This window comes from Tenrec ecaudatus, chromosome 7 (genome assembly GCF_050624435.1).
Source record: "Tenrec ecaudatus isolate mTenEca1 chromosome 7, mTenEca1.hap1, whole genome shotgun sequence".
In the NCBI taxonomy this organism is placed as follows: Eukaryota; Metazoa; Chordata; class Mammalia; order Afrosoricida; family Tenrecidae; genus Tenrec; species Tenrec ecaudatus.
In genome coordinates this window covers 64,037,849-64,054,403 of record NC_134536.1, presented here as the reverse complement: position 1 = coordinate 64,054,403, position 16,555 = coordinate 64,037,849, and the positions used below count along the sequence as shown (strand labels likewise).

At 48.9% G+C, this 16,555-nt stretch overlaps 1 protein-coding gene across 3 annotated transcripts in view; it reads left to right on the top strand.

Annotated features, from left to right (window-relative positions):
• AFG1L (AFG1 like ATPase) overlaps positions 1-14,441 on the top strand; it is a 236,195-nt gene extending 221,754 nt beyond the window's left edge. For all 3 annotated transcript variants that reach the window (XM_075554695.1, XM_075554693.1, XM_075554694.1), the window contains exons 11-13: positions 7,571-7,711; positions 11,672-11,785; positions 14,126-14,441. In XM_075554695.1, the coding sequence (XP_075410810.1) occupies positions 7,571-7,711; positions 11,672-11,785; positions 14,126-14,254 (384 nt within the window). In that variant the 3' untranslated portion in view covers positions 14,255-14,441. The remainder of the gene's footprint in view (positions 1-7,570; positions 7,712-11,671; positions 11,786-14,125) is intronic.
• Positions 14,442-16,555: the final 2,114 nt, after the last annotated feature.

Sequence of the window (16,555 nt, the reverse complement as noted above, 5' to 3'; positions counted from 1 at the left end):
CAGGGAGGAGGTCACATGTAGATCCTTGAAATGGGTTCCCCCTTTCCAACCCGCCCTCTCTATACCCTCCCAGTATCGCCACTCACACTACTGGTCCTGAGGGGATCATCCGCCCTGACTTCCCTGTGTTTCCAGTTCCCATCTGTACCAGTGCACATCCTCTGGTCTAGTCAGACTTGCAAGGTAGGATTCGGATCATCACAGTGGGAGGGGAGGGAGGAAGCATCTAGGAACTAGAGGAAAGTTGTATTTTTCATTATTGCTACATCGCACCCTGACTGGCTCTTCTCCTCCCCAAGAGCCTTCTGTAAGGGGATCTCCAGTGGCCTACAAATGGGCTTTGGGTCTCCACTCTGCACTCCCCTGCTCATTCACAATGGTAAGATTTTTGTTCTGATGATGCCTGATACCTGATCGCTTGACACCTTGTGATCTCACAGGCTGGTGTGCTTCTTCCATGTGTGCTTTGTTGCTTCTGAGCTAGGTGGCCGCTTGTTTACCTTCAAACCTTTAAGACCCCAGACACTATATCTTTTGATAGCCGGGCACTATCAGCTTTCTTCGTCACATTTGCTTATGCACCCATTTGTCTTCAGCGGTTGTATCAGGGAGGTGAACACAAAAATGATATGATTTTTTTGTTCTTTGATGCCTGATAACTGATCCCTTCAGTACCTCGTGGTCACACAGGCTGGTGTGCTTCTTCCATGTGGGCTATATTGCTTCTGAGCCAGATGGCTGCTTGTTTATCTTCAAGCCTTTAAGACCCCAGATGCTATATCTTTTGATAGCCGGGCACCATCAGCTTTCTTCACCACATTTAGCTGCTCACCCACTTTGTCTTCAGTGGTTGTGTCGGGAAGGTGAACATCATAGAATGCCAATTTAATAGAAAGTATTCTTGCATTGAAGGAGTACTTGAGTGGAGGTCCAATGTCCCCCTGCTACCTTAAAACTAACCTTATAAATATATGCACATAGATCTATTTCCCCATATTCATGTATAAATATATTTGCATATGTACATGTCTTTATCTAGACTTCTATAAATGCCCTCTGCCTCCCAACTCTTTCCTCTACTTCCTTTGACTTCCCTCCTGTCCCACTATCATGCTCAGTCCCCACCAGGGTTTCAGCAATTCCTCTTAGTTTCATTACCCTTGATCATGCCCAACCAGGCCTCCCACACCCTCCTCACCACCGATTTGGATCGCTTGTTATTCCCTTATCCCTGGGTTTATTAACACCACTACCTTTCCCCCCATTTCCCTGTCTCCCATGTCCCCACAGAACTATCGGTCCCGTTGTTTTCTCCTCCAATTGTTCATCCAGCCTATCTTATTTAGACAGACCTGCAGAGATAATAACATGTACAAAAACAAGACAGAGCACAACCAAGCAACAATATACAACAAAACAACAACAAACCAATGACAAAAAAACAAAACACAACAAGAAAGAAAACCTTGTAGTTAGTCAAGATTGTTTGTTCGCCTTTAGGAGTGTTTTCCAGTCCAGTCTATTGGGGCACCACGCCCTGGCCCCAAAGTCCACCTTCAGCATTCCCTGGGGACCTCGCCGCTCCATTCCCTTGCTGTTCTGTTGCACCCCTTAGTGTTTTTCTTTGGTGTGGCGGGATCTGATCTGTTGCAATTCCCTCACTGTGTCTCTGGTGTTGTTGCCTGTAGTGCTATGGGTCAATGAGGGACCTCATGTCTCATAGTGGGGCCGTCCATATGGTCCTCTCTGTCGACTGGCTGTTCTAATTGGGAACATCGACCTACTAGCCTGGTGGATCATGGTGTGCTCCACTCTCTCCTCCTCCCCCTTCATCTGCTCCCATGTGCTCCGATCAGATATGTCCCTCTTCCGGAGCTGCAAATTCAGTGCCGTCCTTTGAAATAAATTATTCTGAGGGGAGGAGCAGATGTCCCCTTCGTAGTTGGGGTTGGGGCCAGCCCCCCAGACCTCTCCACTGGTTCCCTACTCCACGCCAGCATGTTGCATTCACATCTTGGAGCATCGGGCTGAAGTCTGGTCCCTCTTTCCATGTGTAGACACAAACCATACCCTCCCCTTGGGTGGGTTAGTGCCCAGTGCCCCCTCTACCCTTTATTATTTTTTTTCCTTTCCCCACCTCCTTTTTAGTTGTCTACCGTGTGTATCCCTGTATTTGGTCTGGTCCCCACCACACCACCTGGTCTCACCCCAGGAATATTTGTATATGGTAGTTTTTTTCCCTATGCCCCATTTGCCTTTTTTTTTTTTAAGCTTACCTCATCAGCCTTTCAAGTCTTTCTATATTTAAGTCAATGCTATATTGAGGTCTGTTTTCTCTTTTTTTGACCTCTGCGTGAGGTTGTTCTATGTGGTGGTCTCTTATTTATGTTTGGTGAGTGTTGTTCTTCTGCCCATACTGGGTCGGCAAGGATCTTTTGTAGGGCTGGGTTTCTTCTAATGTATTCTTTGAGTTTTTCCTTGTCTGGGAAGACTCCTACTTCTCCATCTATCTTGATCGATTATTTGGCTGGGTAGAGTATTCTTGGGTTTGCATTGTTTTCCTTCAATTGTTTGAATATGTTACTCCACTCTCTCCTCTTCTCCATAGTTTCTGCTGATAGGTCTGAACATATTCTTATTTGGGAACCTTTATATGTGATTGCTTGTTTTTCCCTAGCTGCTCTCATGATTTTCTCCTTTTACTCAAAATTGGATAATTTAACTATTATGTGCCTTGGTGACTTCTTCATGGAATCCCACCTAGCTGGTGTTCTTTCAGTCTCCTGAATGGTTATCTGGTTTTCATTCATTAAGCTGGGGACGCTTTCCTCCAAGAAGTCTCTCACTATTGTTGCAGATGACTTCTTTGTTGAGTCTTCCTCCGGCAAGCCAATAATTCTAATGTTGTTCCACTTCATAGCATCAGACATAGCTCTTAAGTTTTCTTCTGCTTCTCTGATGATCTTATTAGATTTTTGTTCATGTTTGTTAAAGTCTGCTTGGCTGTCCTCCAAATAACTGATGCGGTTCTCTGATTCCTCCAGTTGCTTCTCGAGGTCCATGAGTGTGCTACTGGTTTTTGTTATCTCCTCCCTAAGCTCCTGTATTTCTCTTTGATTTATGGCTTTTACCTCTTCTATCATTTCATCCTTTTTCTGTATTGTTTCCCTCATATCCTCTATGACTCCAAGTAGCATTTTGAAATTTTCTTTCTGTAGCAGCTCAATGTCTGCTTCCACTATGCATGTCATTATGTTCAGGACATCTTCTGCCATTGCCTTTTGTTTCTCCTGCTTTTTTATTGAGGTCGGTGGGGCTGATGGCTGTTTGCATTGCTTTGTTTTAGAGGAGCCAGGTGCCATTTTCCAGGGAGTCGAAGAGCACTGGCTCTCTCTGGGAGACTTGTAGGAGTGCTTTTTCAAACTGCCTATAGCTTATTTTACTATGGAATTAACCTACCACTTTATCCTCCTGTGACTTCCCTCTCAGGGGAGTGACCCAGAAGGGTTGCCTGCTTTGGTGTTGCAGAGGTTTGGCAGAGGTTCCTGCAGCAGCTTGGAGCGTTGAGGAGTGTTGGCCGAGCTGCCTTATGCCCCCAAGCACACAGGCAGGAATTCCCCAGTAAGAAGTTGAGCAGAGTATCCCCTGGTGGGGGTCAGCAGGGCTTTCCCCAGCCTAGCTAACTACACAGGGTGGAGGTCAGCTTGCTGGGTGTGATGCAGGAGTAAATGCCCTAGGCTAAGGGGAGTGGTCTGGAGGTTAGCAGTAGAGTGTGAGAGACCAAGAAAGAGGCAAAGAGGAGGGAAAAAAGTTAAAAAGCAAGCCTGATGAGCCTGTGGGGTGGGGGGTGGGGGGCGGGAGGGATATAGTGAAGAGATAGAAACAAAGCAACAATGTAGCTGAGTCCCAATCCCCACCCCCCTCTGCCAGTGGAGCTGAAAAGATTTAGTCCTTGCTCCAAGATGGCAGCGGCAAGCTATGGCTGTGCTGAGAAAAGGCCCCTGCACAGCCCTCCAAGACCCAGGGGGGGACAGAAAGGAGACACAAGGGGCTAGTCCCTGCCCTGAGGCAGGTGGTGGCAGACTGTGGCTATTGAGACCAAGCCGCCCTACAGGCTCCAAATGGTCCCGGCTCTGGCAGAGACAGTGGAGGGGCCAAGGTAAGCCCCAGCTGGCCACCACTGAGGGAAGCCAAAAGCCCTCAGCCCCTCAAAACCCCATGGGTCTGTGCCTACTTATCTTTATGATGCTCCTCCTGCGTTCCAGTAGTGTTGAATTTTCCTCTAAGCAACTCTCCTGGGCTGAATTCTGCGGAGTCCCTCTGGTATGTGTTACTCTGTCGCCATCTTGCCGGAAGTCCCCCTTAAGCCTCATATTTTAAATCAATCTTATTGAAACTGATTGATCATAGCGGAAAGACTTCCTTCTTGAATAAATGTATTTGGAGAATATATTTGAATATATGAAATATATATATATAGATGAATATATTTCACGTGGTTGTAAAGAAAGGAGTTCTGTATTGCTCCTTAGAAGTGAGGATGGTGAGACATTGGCTCACTTAGTTTGGCCAGTCCCTGGAGAAAGGCTGACCACTGGATAAAGTAGAGGGTCAACCAAAAGGACCCTCGGAGAGACGAACTGGCACAGTGACTGCCACAGCGAGCTCAAAATAGCGACCATCGCAAGGATGGCCCAGGGACAGGCAATGCTTCATTCTGTTGTGGGTAGAGTCACTCCATAAGTTGGAAGCCACATGACAGCCCCGCACAGTCATTGATTGCCTCCATGGTCCACAGTGAAATTTCTTTGGCAGCTAATAGCCTCTTTTTGTATTAATGACCATTCTTCTGTTTTAAAAGGAGATTGTTAACTATGTTAAGCTTTGTTTTCTTTACCTGAACAAGCACATAAGTGTGTTAGGGATAGGGGAGAAAGGGATATTTGCTAATATAATGGCAAATGCAAACCTACAGACAAAGGTATATAATTTGTAGAATAGCTGAGTGGGCAAAATTCTGATTTTCAGTTGCCCTAGGCACTTCAGTGTACTTCTGATAATGATTTTCCTTGGGCATGTCGTTACACTGATAGAAATCACATCCATGCATACAGAGTGAGCTTAATTACACATAACTACAGACTTAAAATGAGGCTTTATATTTTTATGTATTCTTTCCTGTTTATGAAAATGAGACATGATTGTACTTTCCAAAAACGCGGTGTGTGGCCCCCTCAGAGTACCGGTCTCACTGTGGGAGCTGTCCATTTGCCTTCCCTTTTTTCCCTCGCAAACGATGTTCAGGGCCGGGATGGGACTAAGCGATTTGCACCGGCTCTTCCATGGTCTGGTCTAGTCTGGACCCAGATAAGACTCCATCAACAGGCATCTGGATTGAAAGCTGCTGCCGGGTTTGGGATACGGTTGGTAGCAGAGCCCAGTTAAGCTGTCCTGCTGAGAATGGGCCGAGTGAGAAGCAGCCAGGGGAGGGTGGGGAAGGACCAGACTGGGCTTTGTTTTGTTGGATATGGGGTCCCTGTGAGGCAGAGCGGACTTGGAAGCATGTAACAACAACAAAACCAGCAACGACAAAGGTGAGGCTGGAAGGAGCATTGGTGGCTGAGCACGTGGTTGCTAACCGGAGGGTCATTTATCTGAATCCACTGCCTGCCCTTCAAGAGGAAGGCGTGGTGGGCTGCTTTTGTGAAAGGCTGCAGCCCTGGCACCCCCACGGCAGTGCTGTAGGGTCCCCCTGGGAGCGGAAGTCCACTCAACGCTCTGCAATGGCAGCCAGATGTCTGCGCATCCTCAACTCATTTGTACGGAACCCGATCACGTGAGCTCCAAATAGGAGGAGCCAGCATGGTGGCGGGCTGACATGGGCCCCAGGCATGGTGCTAAATGCTTGTGTGTATTACTATTTTTAATTTCATGCTCACAATTGTCTGAGGTAGGAATCAAATGCCCACTTTACAGATGGAAAAACTAAGGACCAGGCAATGTGTTAACATGCAAACAAACACCCTTTCCCTTGGAGCCAATTTCCCATCCTAGCAGTCCTGTATCTACCCAAGCAGAACTGTCCAATAGGGGTTTCAGTGCTGGTTTCGGAAGTTGAATTCCAGGCCTTTCCTGTGAGGTGTTCTGGGTAGACTCAACCCCCAGCCGTTTGGTTAGCTGCCAACATGGTAGCAGGTTAGCCCACCGGAGGCTGCCAACTTGTGAAAAGCCGCAGTTACTAAGCAACAAACTGAAGATTCAAACCCAGGCAGTGAGAACCCCTGCTCCTGACTCTGCAGCCATACACAACTCTGCACAGTCTATAGCAGGGCTCCCCTGTAAAAGAATCAGGCTCCAACCCAATAAAAATGACATCCTCTATCCCCTCTGGCTGAGGTGAGTGGGGGAGTCTCAGCCAAGGTCAGACATTGGGTCCGAAGGCAGAGGCTCCCCATCTAGGGAGGGCAGTGCCATCTCCTTAGGATTCCCACTTGTTTTGGTTGGTGAGGGGAAGTAGGAGGGACATCGCTTATGGTCATTTTTGTGCTCCTTTTCCTGGGGGCCCATAACTGCCACATCCGCCTGAGAACTGCCGATCAACCCCCGCGAGTGTGGGAGACACTTCTGATCAGGGAGGCGGGTGGCGGGATCTGCCTGACATCGGGGAGGCTTGCCTCTGCATCCTGGGGATCGCTGTGGCCATCTGGGAAGTTTCAGAAGGCCTTCACGGCAGCTCCCGGCCCACGGGGTCTCTGGAGAGGGCGCCCCAAAACATCTCCAGCCTCTGCTCACGGTGTGCTGGTGACAGAGGGCAGTCATATCCACACAACTTAAAATATGTAGAAGTAATATTTCCTGGGAAATTACTGCCTCCCCCCCAATTCATGCAGATAACTGTTATGATTTTCATGAGTTAGACTCATGGTTCAAGAACTAGAGCTTTGCATTTGTAGCTGGCACCTTTGGGGATCTTCATTTTGGGGGGTGAAGGTGGTGGGGAGAGCACTCACGTTCTGAACACCTCTGGTTACCAAGAAGGCGCACGTTCCTTTGAGTTATGGTGGAGTCTGAGCTACGGGCTTTCTCGCAGATGTTTGCAATGTCTTCGACTTGCCCAAACAATTATGGCATTAATGGAACCAGAGCCATTGTCACAGGGAAGCTGGAGGGTGGTCTCATCGTGTGAGGTCGCCTCTGCAGTATTCCACCTGGCAGGAGGGGCAGCTTGCAGTTCAGTCACAGGCAGGATTCATCAGGACATGTTTGAATGGAGTCCAAATAATGTCAGAGAAGTAAAAAGAAACAAAAAGGGTGAACCTGGAATCAAGACGGAAGCCTCTTGTGCGGGTACTGGCTGAGGTCATGGGCCAGAAATACCTTCCCACCTCCCAGCATGCTCCTGTCTCCTCATCTGCCCCCCTTTTATGTCACTCTGAAAACACTGCCCCATTTGGTGCCGTGACCTTAACTCTCCCACCCAGGACAAGAGAGGCGTTCTCAGACCCAATTCACCCAAGGGCAGCCAGAATGAGTTTGTCCCTCCAGGTTACTTATTTCATTCTAATTACAGCCGCTTGGGGCCAGTGACTACTTGGAACTCTCGAGGAATTTTGATACTGTGTTTGTACGAAATATTCCACAATTCACCCTGGCAAAGAGGACTCAAGCTCGGAGGTTCATAACTCTCGTCGATAACTTTTATGATTTCAAGGTAAGGATGTAGCACATGGCTCCAGAGGGAAATATTTTGGGCTCTGGATTTCAGATCGTGTGGGCCAGGTCAAGCTGGCTCTCCCATTGTTTCACCCATCTTTGCCTCGGTTCCCTTGGCTGTGAACTGGGAGGAAGAGTAGCAAACACTTCCCAAGGACTAAATTAGCTAACTTTTGTGAAGCATTTGAGACAATACTGGACACAGCTGTATGCTGTATAAGTAGTATTATTACTCATAGTAATAGGTGTAGCATAGTAAAGTTCACTTCGCAAAACACTCAGCTATACCAACAATTTTCCCCATTTCCAGATGGGTCATGTGTCCCATCTGTGAGGATGCACAGTGTAATACCTTGTCCAGGGTGAGTGCCTCATAAATTACCAAGCATGATTCCATGATACACACCTTCCCAACACAATCGCTGAAGACAAAGCAGGTGCATGAGCAAATGTGATGAAGAAAGCTGATGGTGCTCAGCTATTAAAAGATATAGCTTCTGGGGTCTTAAAGACTTGAAGTTTAACAAGTGGCCATCTAGCTGAGAAGCAATAAAGTCCACATGGAAGAAGCACAACATGAGGTGTCGATAGGATCAGGTATCAGGCATCAAAGAACAAAAAAAAATCATATAATTGTGAATGAGGGAGAGTGCAGAGTGGGGACCCAAAGCCAATCTGTAGGCAACTGGACACCCTTTTACAGAAAGGTCTCAAGGAAGAGATGCATCAGGTGCAGTAGAGCACTGATAAAACATACAGCTTTCCTCTAGTTCTTTGATGCTTTCCTTCCCTCACTATCATGACCCGGATTCTACCTTAAAAATGACTAGACCAGAGCATGTACACTAGTACAGATAAGAGCTGGAAACACGGGGAATCCAGGATTAATAATGAGAGTATTGATGCCAGGGGGGTAAGGGAAAGGTGGGGTAGAAAGGGGAAACTGATCGCAATGATCGAAATTTAACCCCCTCCCAGGGGGAAAGACAACAGAAAACTAGGTGAAGGGAGACATTGGTCAGTGTAAGATATGACAACATAGCAATAATTTATAAATTATCAAGAGTTCATGAGGCAGGGGGAAAATGAGGAGCTGATACCAAGGGCTCAAGTAGAAAAAAATGTTTTGAAAATGATGGCAACAAATGTAAAATTGTGCTTGACACAATGGATGGATGGATGGATGGATGGATGGATGGATGGATTGTTAGTGATAAGAGCTGTACAAGCCCCCAATAAAATAATTTTTAAAAATAATAATAACATATTTTAGAAAAAAATCCTTAGGAGTGAAGGCTGGCCTGATGGAACGAGGAGTGAACACATGAACGAAAGCCACAAGGGTTCGCCTCAGTCTGAGCACTTGCTCTCCTGTGACGCAACACTCCAGTCCCTAGCAAGATAGCACCTTGAGGTGAACCGCAGAGTCATTGGCCGGGCATCAGAGGCAGTATTGCCCAGTGGTTAGAGTGGGTCCTGGGGTCAGGCTGGCTACCCTGAAGACCCAGGTACCTCCCCTGAGCTCCCGTTTTCTTCTCTATAAGAAGGGAATAGCACTAGTACTTACCTAGTGGGCGAAACAAAGACGCTGAGCATTGGAATGTTAGCCGGCACACAGTAACACAGGCGAGCCTCTAGTAGTAGGACCTGTGGGGAGAGATTTAAGGCGAAGGCTAATCTGAAGTCCATGTCGATCATTATTTTGATGTTGGGTACAACTACTCTTCACCCCACCCCTTGAATGGCAATAGAGCAATGGTTCTAAAATGTGAAGGCACTCTCGGGAGAGAGGATCGGTCGCAGAACCTGCAGGGGGAGAGGCGAGCGATTTCCATGTTCCCTTTATTCTGCCATGCAGTAGTCTTTATCGTGCCAACCGCAGATCTCAGTGCTAGTCAGTGGCAAGCAGGAGCAGGCCTGGTCCCCGCCTGTGTGCAGTCTACAGGCCAGTCCGGAAACAACCATCAGTTATGCGCAGAAGTTCACGGGCAACCCCCATGCTGGGGGAGAGCAAACAAGAAAGGAGTATGGTGCTGAGAGAGCCCAGGGTGAGACAGCCTGTCTGTGATGGAGAGCCGGAGTCTGGGGCAGTCCTTCAGAAGACTACCCACCTCAGAGTCCCCTGGGCTACTGAAGATCTGGCTCCAGAGCCCCTTTCTCTGGCTGTGGCAGCCAATGAGGGGCAGGGGTGGAGCCTCTGGCTCGCATGTCCCCAAGCTCCTCTAGTGTCCCAATAAATGCTGAGTCACGATGGCTGAACTCTGGGCGCAGGGTGAGTGGCAGCACCCTCGCTGGGATGTGGGTGGGAGCTGCTGTGGGTCTGGAGCCCCTCGCAGGAGGCCCAGCCAGCCCTAGTGCGTGACTTGAAAACCCCTTGCATGCGCCCATGGGGCCAGCACACCTGTGAACAGGAGGCTGGGAACGCCACAGTCGGGGATCAAGTCTCATTGGTTTGTTAGTGGTTTTCTTTGCCAGGTGCTCATGCAAAGGCTGTCCCTACAGTGACCACGAGGGGTCTGGAATGGCAGGAGGGAGGCTCGCCAGGGCTACTCTGCTTTAGAGGGCTGGTCCTTTAACAGGAGACTAGAGAAGTGACCAATTGACAAGCTTCATCTGTATTTTTTAATTTCGGTGAAGGATACCATCAAGAAGGCTTTTGACTCCCATCCCTTCCCTCCGGGTTTCTCCTCTGCCTGCAAGGAAGGGGGTTCTCTCCAGCAATCGGCCAGAAGGCCCAAGCCCCTTGCCTTACATTTGCTTTCCCTCAATCACACATTTTGCATGAAGATGCTTTCTGTAAAAAGCACTTGCACTGGGCTGTTGTAGAACCTGGGAGCCCTTCAACCGACATTGTTCTAGAAAGGAAGTTTGTGAATTAGTGGTTTTCCCCCTCGAGGTCATGAAAGAGTGTGCCATGCAGGCTAGCAACCTTGGAGGAAATACGGCCAGTGTTCTCTAGAAGTGATAGGGTGAGACTTCCTCTTGCTTGCTTTGGGGGTGTCACCAGGAAGAACCAGCCTCTGGAGAAGGACATTGTGATGATAGACAATGATAGACCAGACCAAGGGAGCCCCGCCGTCAGACGGGCCCGCGCTGGGGCTGCAACCGTGGGCTGAAGCACAGCAACGCTGGGAAGATGGCATAGGGCCAAGGAGCATGCTGTGCTCTTCTACCACAGGCCACGGAGTTGGTGCCACTTCATGCCACCCAGCACCGCCACCGCGGGCCGAAGGTCGTTTGGGTGTGGAACAGCCAGCTCCCAGTGTCAAGAGAAGCGATGGATTTAATTTTACTTAAAAATCGTGATTTTAAAAGGCTAAAATGAATTCTGAAAACAAAGCCAGGACTCTAAGCATCAAGAGAAGTGTTTTATATAATACAGGTATGGGTATAACATTGGTAAAAGATATGGTCACATAGGCATACAGAATATCCAAGAAATATTCATGTAGATCTTAGTCCTTCTTCAGACTGCCCTGATAGGGCACCGGTATATGGTAAGTGTAAGTTCTAGAAACCCAAGGCATGGTTACCATAGTAATTCACGGAGCTTAGCAGTCAGCGATGTGGCCCAGTGGTAACCTCTCTCCAGTGCATCTGGGCACATCTTTGGGACAGAATCTGGCTCCAAACACCCAGGGATAAATGTCAGCATCACAGCAGGACAGCCAGGGCATGGCACTTGGAACCAGAGATTACGGCTGGTGTGAGAGAGGAGACCTCTCTGGGCCTGAGCTTCCCAGTGGACCTTTGACTCCCTCTTTCCCAGGATGGTACAAGATGTGTGGGAAGGACTCTTTGGAAGAGTAAGCTCATTTTAGAGACACAAACTCCCAGGGGGGTGCGATGTGGACATTTTGTGCAGTGAAAGTTAACCGATGTGCATTACGGGGAGGTTTGTGGGTGAACTTGTGCCGGGTGAGGGGCAGCTCCATTCTCTCCTGCTCCTCTCTCTCAGGTGCGAATAATTTGCTCCGCAGAGACGCCTCTCTCCAGCCTATTTTTGCATCAACATCACGACAGTGAGTTGGAGCAAAGCAGAATACTGATGGATGATTTGGGGCTGAGCCAGGTAGGTGATATTAACATAATCTCTTTTTATGATAAAGCAGCTTAATTGGTTTGGGTCTGCTACATGGCTGCATCTTGAAGAGGAATGCAGTATGCGTCTCACCACCGGCTGGCTGCTTTCTCCTAAGGCCATCGACTGAGCATTCTCAACCTCACTCATGTAGAAAACTGTTGTCTTAGAGAGCGAGGAAACTCACTTAGCAGGTAGCCCCATACTTATTTTGACATTTGGCAGACCAAAAGCCAGAAAGGTGAGCCGCAGCCAAACAGCTGCTGGATGCCAGGCCAGAGGCGGACGTCAGGACACGTGTGTCTTGGGGCAACTGTCCTGGCTCATTCTGCTACGCCACGCTGCCTTTTCTGCAGATTCTTCCCCATGTTTTTGAACTTGTCAAGGGCATGATACAATATCCATGTGGGTGAGCCTGCTCTGCTGGAACGGTGGAGGGATCAACCGGGCCTGTATTTTAAAAGTAGTTCAGGAGTCGTCTCCCACATATGGGCGGAGCACCTATGGGTACCAGGCTCTGGAACACTCTCTAAAGAAAAGCAAGTGCTGGCCCAGTCCTCGCAGAACTTGCAAGCCTGGAGATCAACAGATCCCACGCCAGCAGAAGCAACTACCTTCCCTTCTGTTCTAAGAACCTTATGCAACCTCTTTCTCAATTAGAGACAAGTCAAGCTTTAAAAAGTCTCTGCCCACGCTCTCCCAATTCTTCAAGGACCTGAGTAGAAAGAAGGCATTCTTCAGAACATGGGAGAAGCATATCAAATGGTCCTTTGAAAAGTGAATTTTCAAAATGCCATCGCTTAAACCGATATGCAGAAATAAACAGTCCCATGGGCTGGGACCTTCTGAAAGGGACGTTCCTCTAAGAGCAATGAGAACGTCTGTAGATTGCCTTTGATCATTTGAAAGAGCACATTTGCGGGGGTCCTGGTTACCTAGTGCTGCCATCACAGGAATACCACAAGTGAGTGACTCTGGAGAACAGAAATCGACTTACACTCCATGACGCTTGAGGTCAAAATCCATAGAGAGACTCGGGAAGATGGGGGTGGGGAGTCCTGTCTTGTCTGGTTCAACTTCTAGTTGCTGCCAGCAATCCTCGCCGATCTGTCATTTTCAGCTGTCTCTCTTGTGTGTGTGTCTGTGTCCATTCTGATCTTTTCATGACTTAGAAGTGATTAGATTTGGAACCGACCCTCCTTGGGTGTGGCCTAATGAGCAACACATACAACCCTACTTCTGAGCAGGATCATTTACAGATATGGGGCATAGGGTTCAATGAATATATGGGGACAGGGGAGGGGACAGAGTTTAACCCTGAACAAAGAGCTACATTTTCTTGGCTTCTAAAATTCTTTAAATCATTTGGCTATTATTTCCCTACACCCCTCAAGACCTGGATTCAGACACAGGGCAGAGTATGCTCATGAGTTTGGGGTCATAATAGATGAAGAAATTGGAATATCACCTCCCAGGGAATAGATTTAGGAGTCCAGGCGTTTTCTCTGAAAGAGCCTAATAATCAACCCCTCCCCTCAGCAAAGAGAAGAAAATACAAAGCCCCCTAGTGGCCATGAGGCAACAGGAGTGGTACCAGTGCTGGACTGGCCAGCAGCCTGCAGGGACAGGACCCCCCACTTAACCCTGCCGGGAGGGATCCAGCCTTTCAGCAGCCTTGAGGACCCATAGTAGCGGTGGCCTTTGTAAAGGAAGAGCCCACTGGGGACCTTGCGGTCATTCCTATTGGAAAACTGTCTCCCAGGCTTGGCCTCCACCTTCCCCACAGGTGTGGGAGCCTGCCCTGGCCCTGACGCTTCGGAGGAGGGCCTTAGCCAAAGCTTCCCAGCTTGTGAACACAGCTGTTCATTGCTGTTCTTGACTTCTGAAGAAAAAAAGAATTCATTTTCTCACCGAAATGTCCTTTCATTCCATTTTACCGAGACCAATAATTTTAAGGGAAAGCATTCCTATTTGGATGTTTCTGGTGTTGGCTGACATGCTTTTGACAATTTCCCTTTCCACGCGTTCTTCCCTGCCCATGCCGTCTGTTGGCTGGCTGTTGCTGTCAGTCGGTGGAGCTTCTGGTCTATTTGAGTTTGACTTCTCTGACAGGCTTCCAAATTTACCCAGGTCCCAGCTTTACTTGGGAGGGATTGGGTTGGGGGTTTGTTGTGTGTGTGTGTGGGGAGGTGATTTGTGGGGGCGAGGGGGTTCGTTTTACTGCTGGTGAGGCTATTTCGAGAAACGTTTATCATTTCAAAAGCTGCTTAGAATCCTGTGCTCAGTTCCATCCGTTTTCACTGGTGTGTGGGCGGAATGTTTTCTAACCAGGAATCTGCGGCAGGCCTTTCCATGTTCACGGGCGAAGAGGAGATCTTTGCCTTCCAGCGAACGCTCTCCCGGCTCACGGAGATGCAGACAGAGCAGTACTGGGTCGAGGGCGACCGCAGCAAGAAGTAGCGGCTTCCCCGAGCAGCCAAGGCAGCGAGCACGCGCGGCAAGATTCGAAACCATCCCTTTCTCCTCGCGAACTATGCACTTCGTCCTCGCTGGACCATCTGTAGCTAAAACTGCTGTAAAAAAAATGTCGCGGATTCCTCAATTCAAGCCCTTTTCGTAAGCTTACTTTGTGGGGGTGCTGGGGTGCTGGGGATAGGGGTATTTACTTAGAGTCCGGTCGGTGCCACCTCTTCGAGGAACAATGGAGCACCCTTGTGCGCTGTGTGAGCCCGCCTGAGTGGCCCGCGAAGTACACAGACCCCCAGGGGCCCAGCGTGGCTGAGTGGCCCAAGGTCTGGCTGCAGAATCACAGCTTTCGTCCAAGGAAGATTGAAGGCACCGTTTCTGTTCGAACCAAGGAAGGTGGTGTGATTTATTGATCACAAGGTGAATACTCTTTCAGAACAGAGAGAAGGTCAGAAACCACGCCTCCAGGTGCCCAGCAGGGGAGAGTATGTCAGAATGCCAGCTGGGCAGGCAGGGACCCATCTCAAGCTAAGTCAGGATTGGGGAAGCAAGCGATGGAGGCTTTGGCACTGTGTGCTTTAGAACGCAAGTGCTCAAGCCCCAAGAGCACATCATCCTGAAGGCCGGGGCTGGAACAAAAGTGAAGGGGGCAGAGGCACTGCCACTCAAGGGAGGCCTGCCGGCCTGCAGTGGATAGGTGGGCCCTCGGCACACCGGGTGCCCACACCCGGGACCCATGCTAACCCCCTCCCCTGCTGCTGCCGCTGGTCGGCTAGGGAATAGGAAACACTTGCCCAGCCTGTTTTAAATAAAGTCTGCTCCACACTGGGGCCTTTTCTTGACTCTTAAAGATGACCCGGCCTTGCTAACTATTGCCACAGAGGGAAACGTGGCTGAGACTCTTGGGTCCAGAGCCTGATTTTAAAAGGGTGGGGGTATTATAACTCTTAAAAATCAAGCTCTTGTTTGGGTCAGCACAGGTGAATTGGTTCAAATAAAAGGTTGTACTAGTCAATATAAATAAGCTGCATAAACCTATTGAGCCTGTTTAATGTATTAATAGCCCATCCACGCCAATCTATGGTGGACATGATCCTATTACGTAAGTCAAGCAGATGCATGGGTTTAGTACCCACGTTAGAGACGGGAGGAGAACTAACCAGCATTAATGCTAGCCTCAAGCTTTATCCCAGGGGCCCTGGTGCCGTTGTGCTAGCATGGGTAACGGCTACAGTGTTGGGCTGTTAGCCACACGTCGGTTGTTAACGGTTCAAGCCTTCCAGCTGCTGGGAGGGAGACCTCTGAGGTTTTCTGCTCACGAAAGGATTCATTACCTGGGAAACACAGAGAAGCAGTTCTACACTCTGCAGCGTCACTGGCAGTGAGTTTACCGCATGATGCCGGTATTACTGCCAAAGGAACAAACTCGGGGAAAAAGTGACATCGGGGATTCACAGCTTTCAGGCAAAGAAGTCAGAGATGGTGTCTTGTACCACACTGCCGCCTATCACTAGGGCGGTGAAAAGAAATCATTTTTATGTTAATTTCACTTTGACTCAGTGGAGATGAATTTATAACAGAACCATTGCTTTTGAAGTCACTAAATATAAAATATTTAATTCTTTAAACCTTAGCTTTTTGCTTTTCACACTTACTTGGCCTGGACAGACAGATGGACAGCCTGATCGACAGAAAGAGGGAAGAAAGGTCCCTGGGTGTATGGGTGTAAATAAAATAGTAACATCCCCCACCCCCACCCCTGTCCCTGTTCTGTTGTAAAGAATCACCATCAGGGGTCAGGTATTTGGAAACAATAATACAGTTAGCTGGCACCCTGGCTTAGAGCACAGAGGCCTGTGTCATTCTCAGGCTGGCTGTCTTTGCCAGTTGTCATTGAGTCAGCTCCCCATGTCTAACGGGTGGAACACCGACTGGGCCTGGGCCATCCGTCTTTTCTATCAGTGCCAGCTCAGTGCAGCTGCCCTAGAATGTCCACACCAAAGAACTTAGGCATCGTAAAAGGGTGTTCTGTGGGGTAGAACTATAGTTCTGGCTCCTCCGGAGTCACCGGAGCCTGTCCCCACTTCTACCCCCCATTTCCTGTCCTGTTTCCTGGGCCTGTGAGAGAGTCCACAGTGGAAGAAGCTTTGGAACTGGGGCTAAGGGTTATGCTGAGCGCAGGGCTGCTGGCAGGGGTTTGGTCCCCGAGGAGGAGGGGATGCTGAGTAAGAAGGAATGTAAACCTTCCTGCTCCCATCTCCTGGCCCCAAGGTCTGTGTCATATTGAGAAACAGA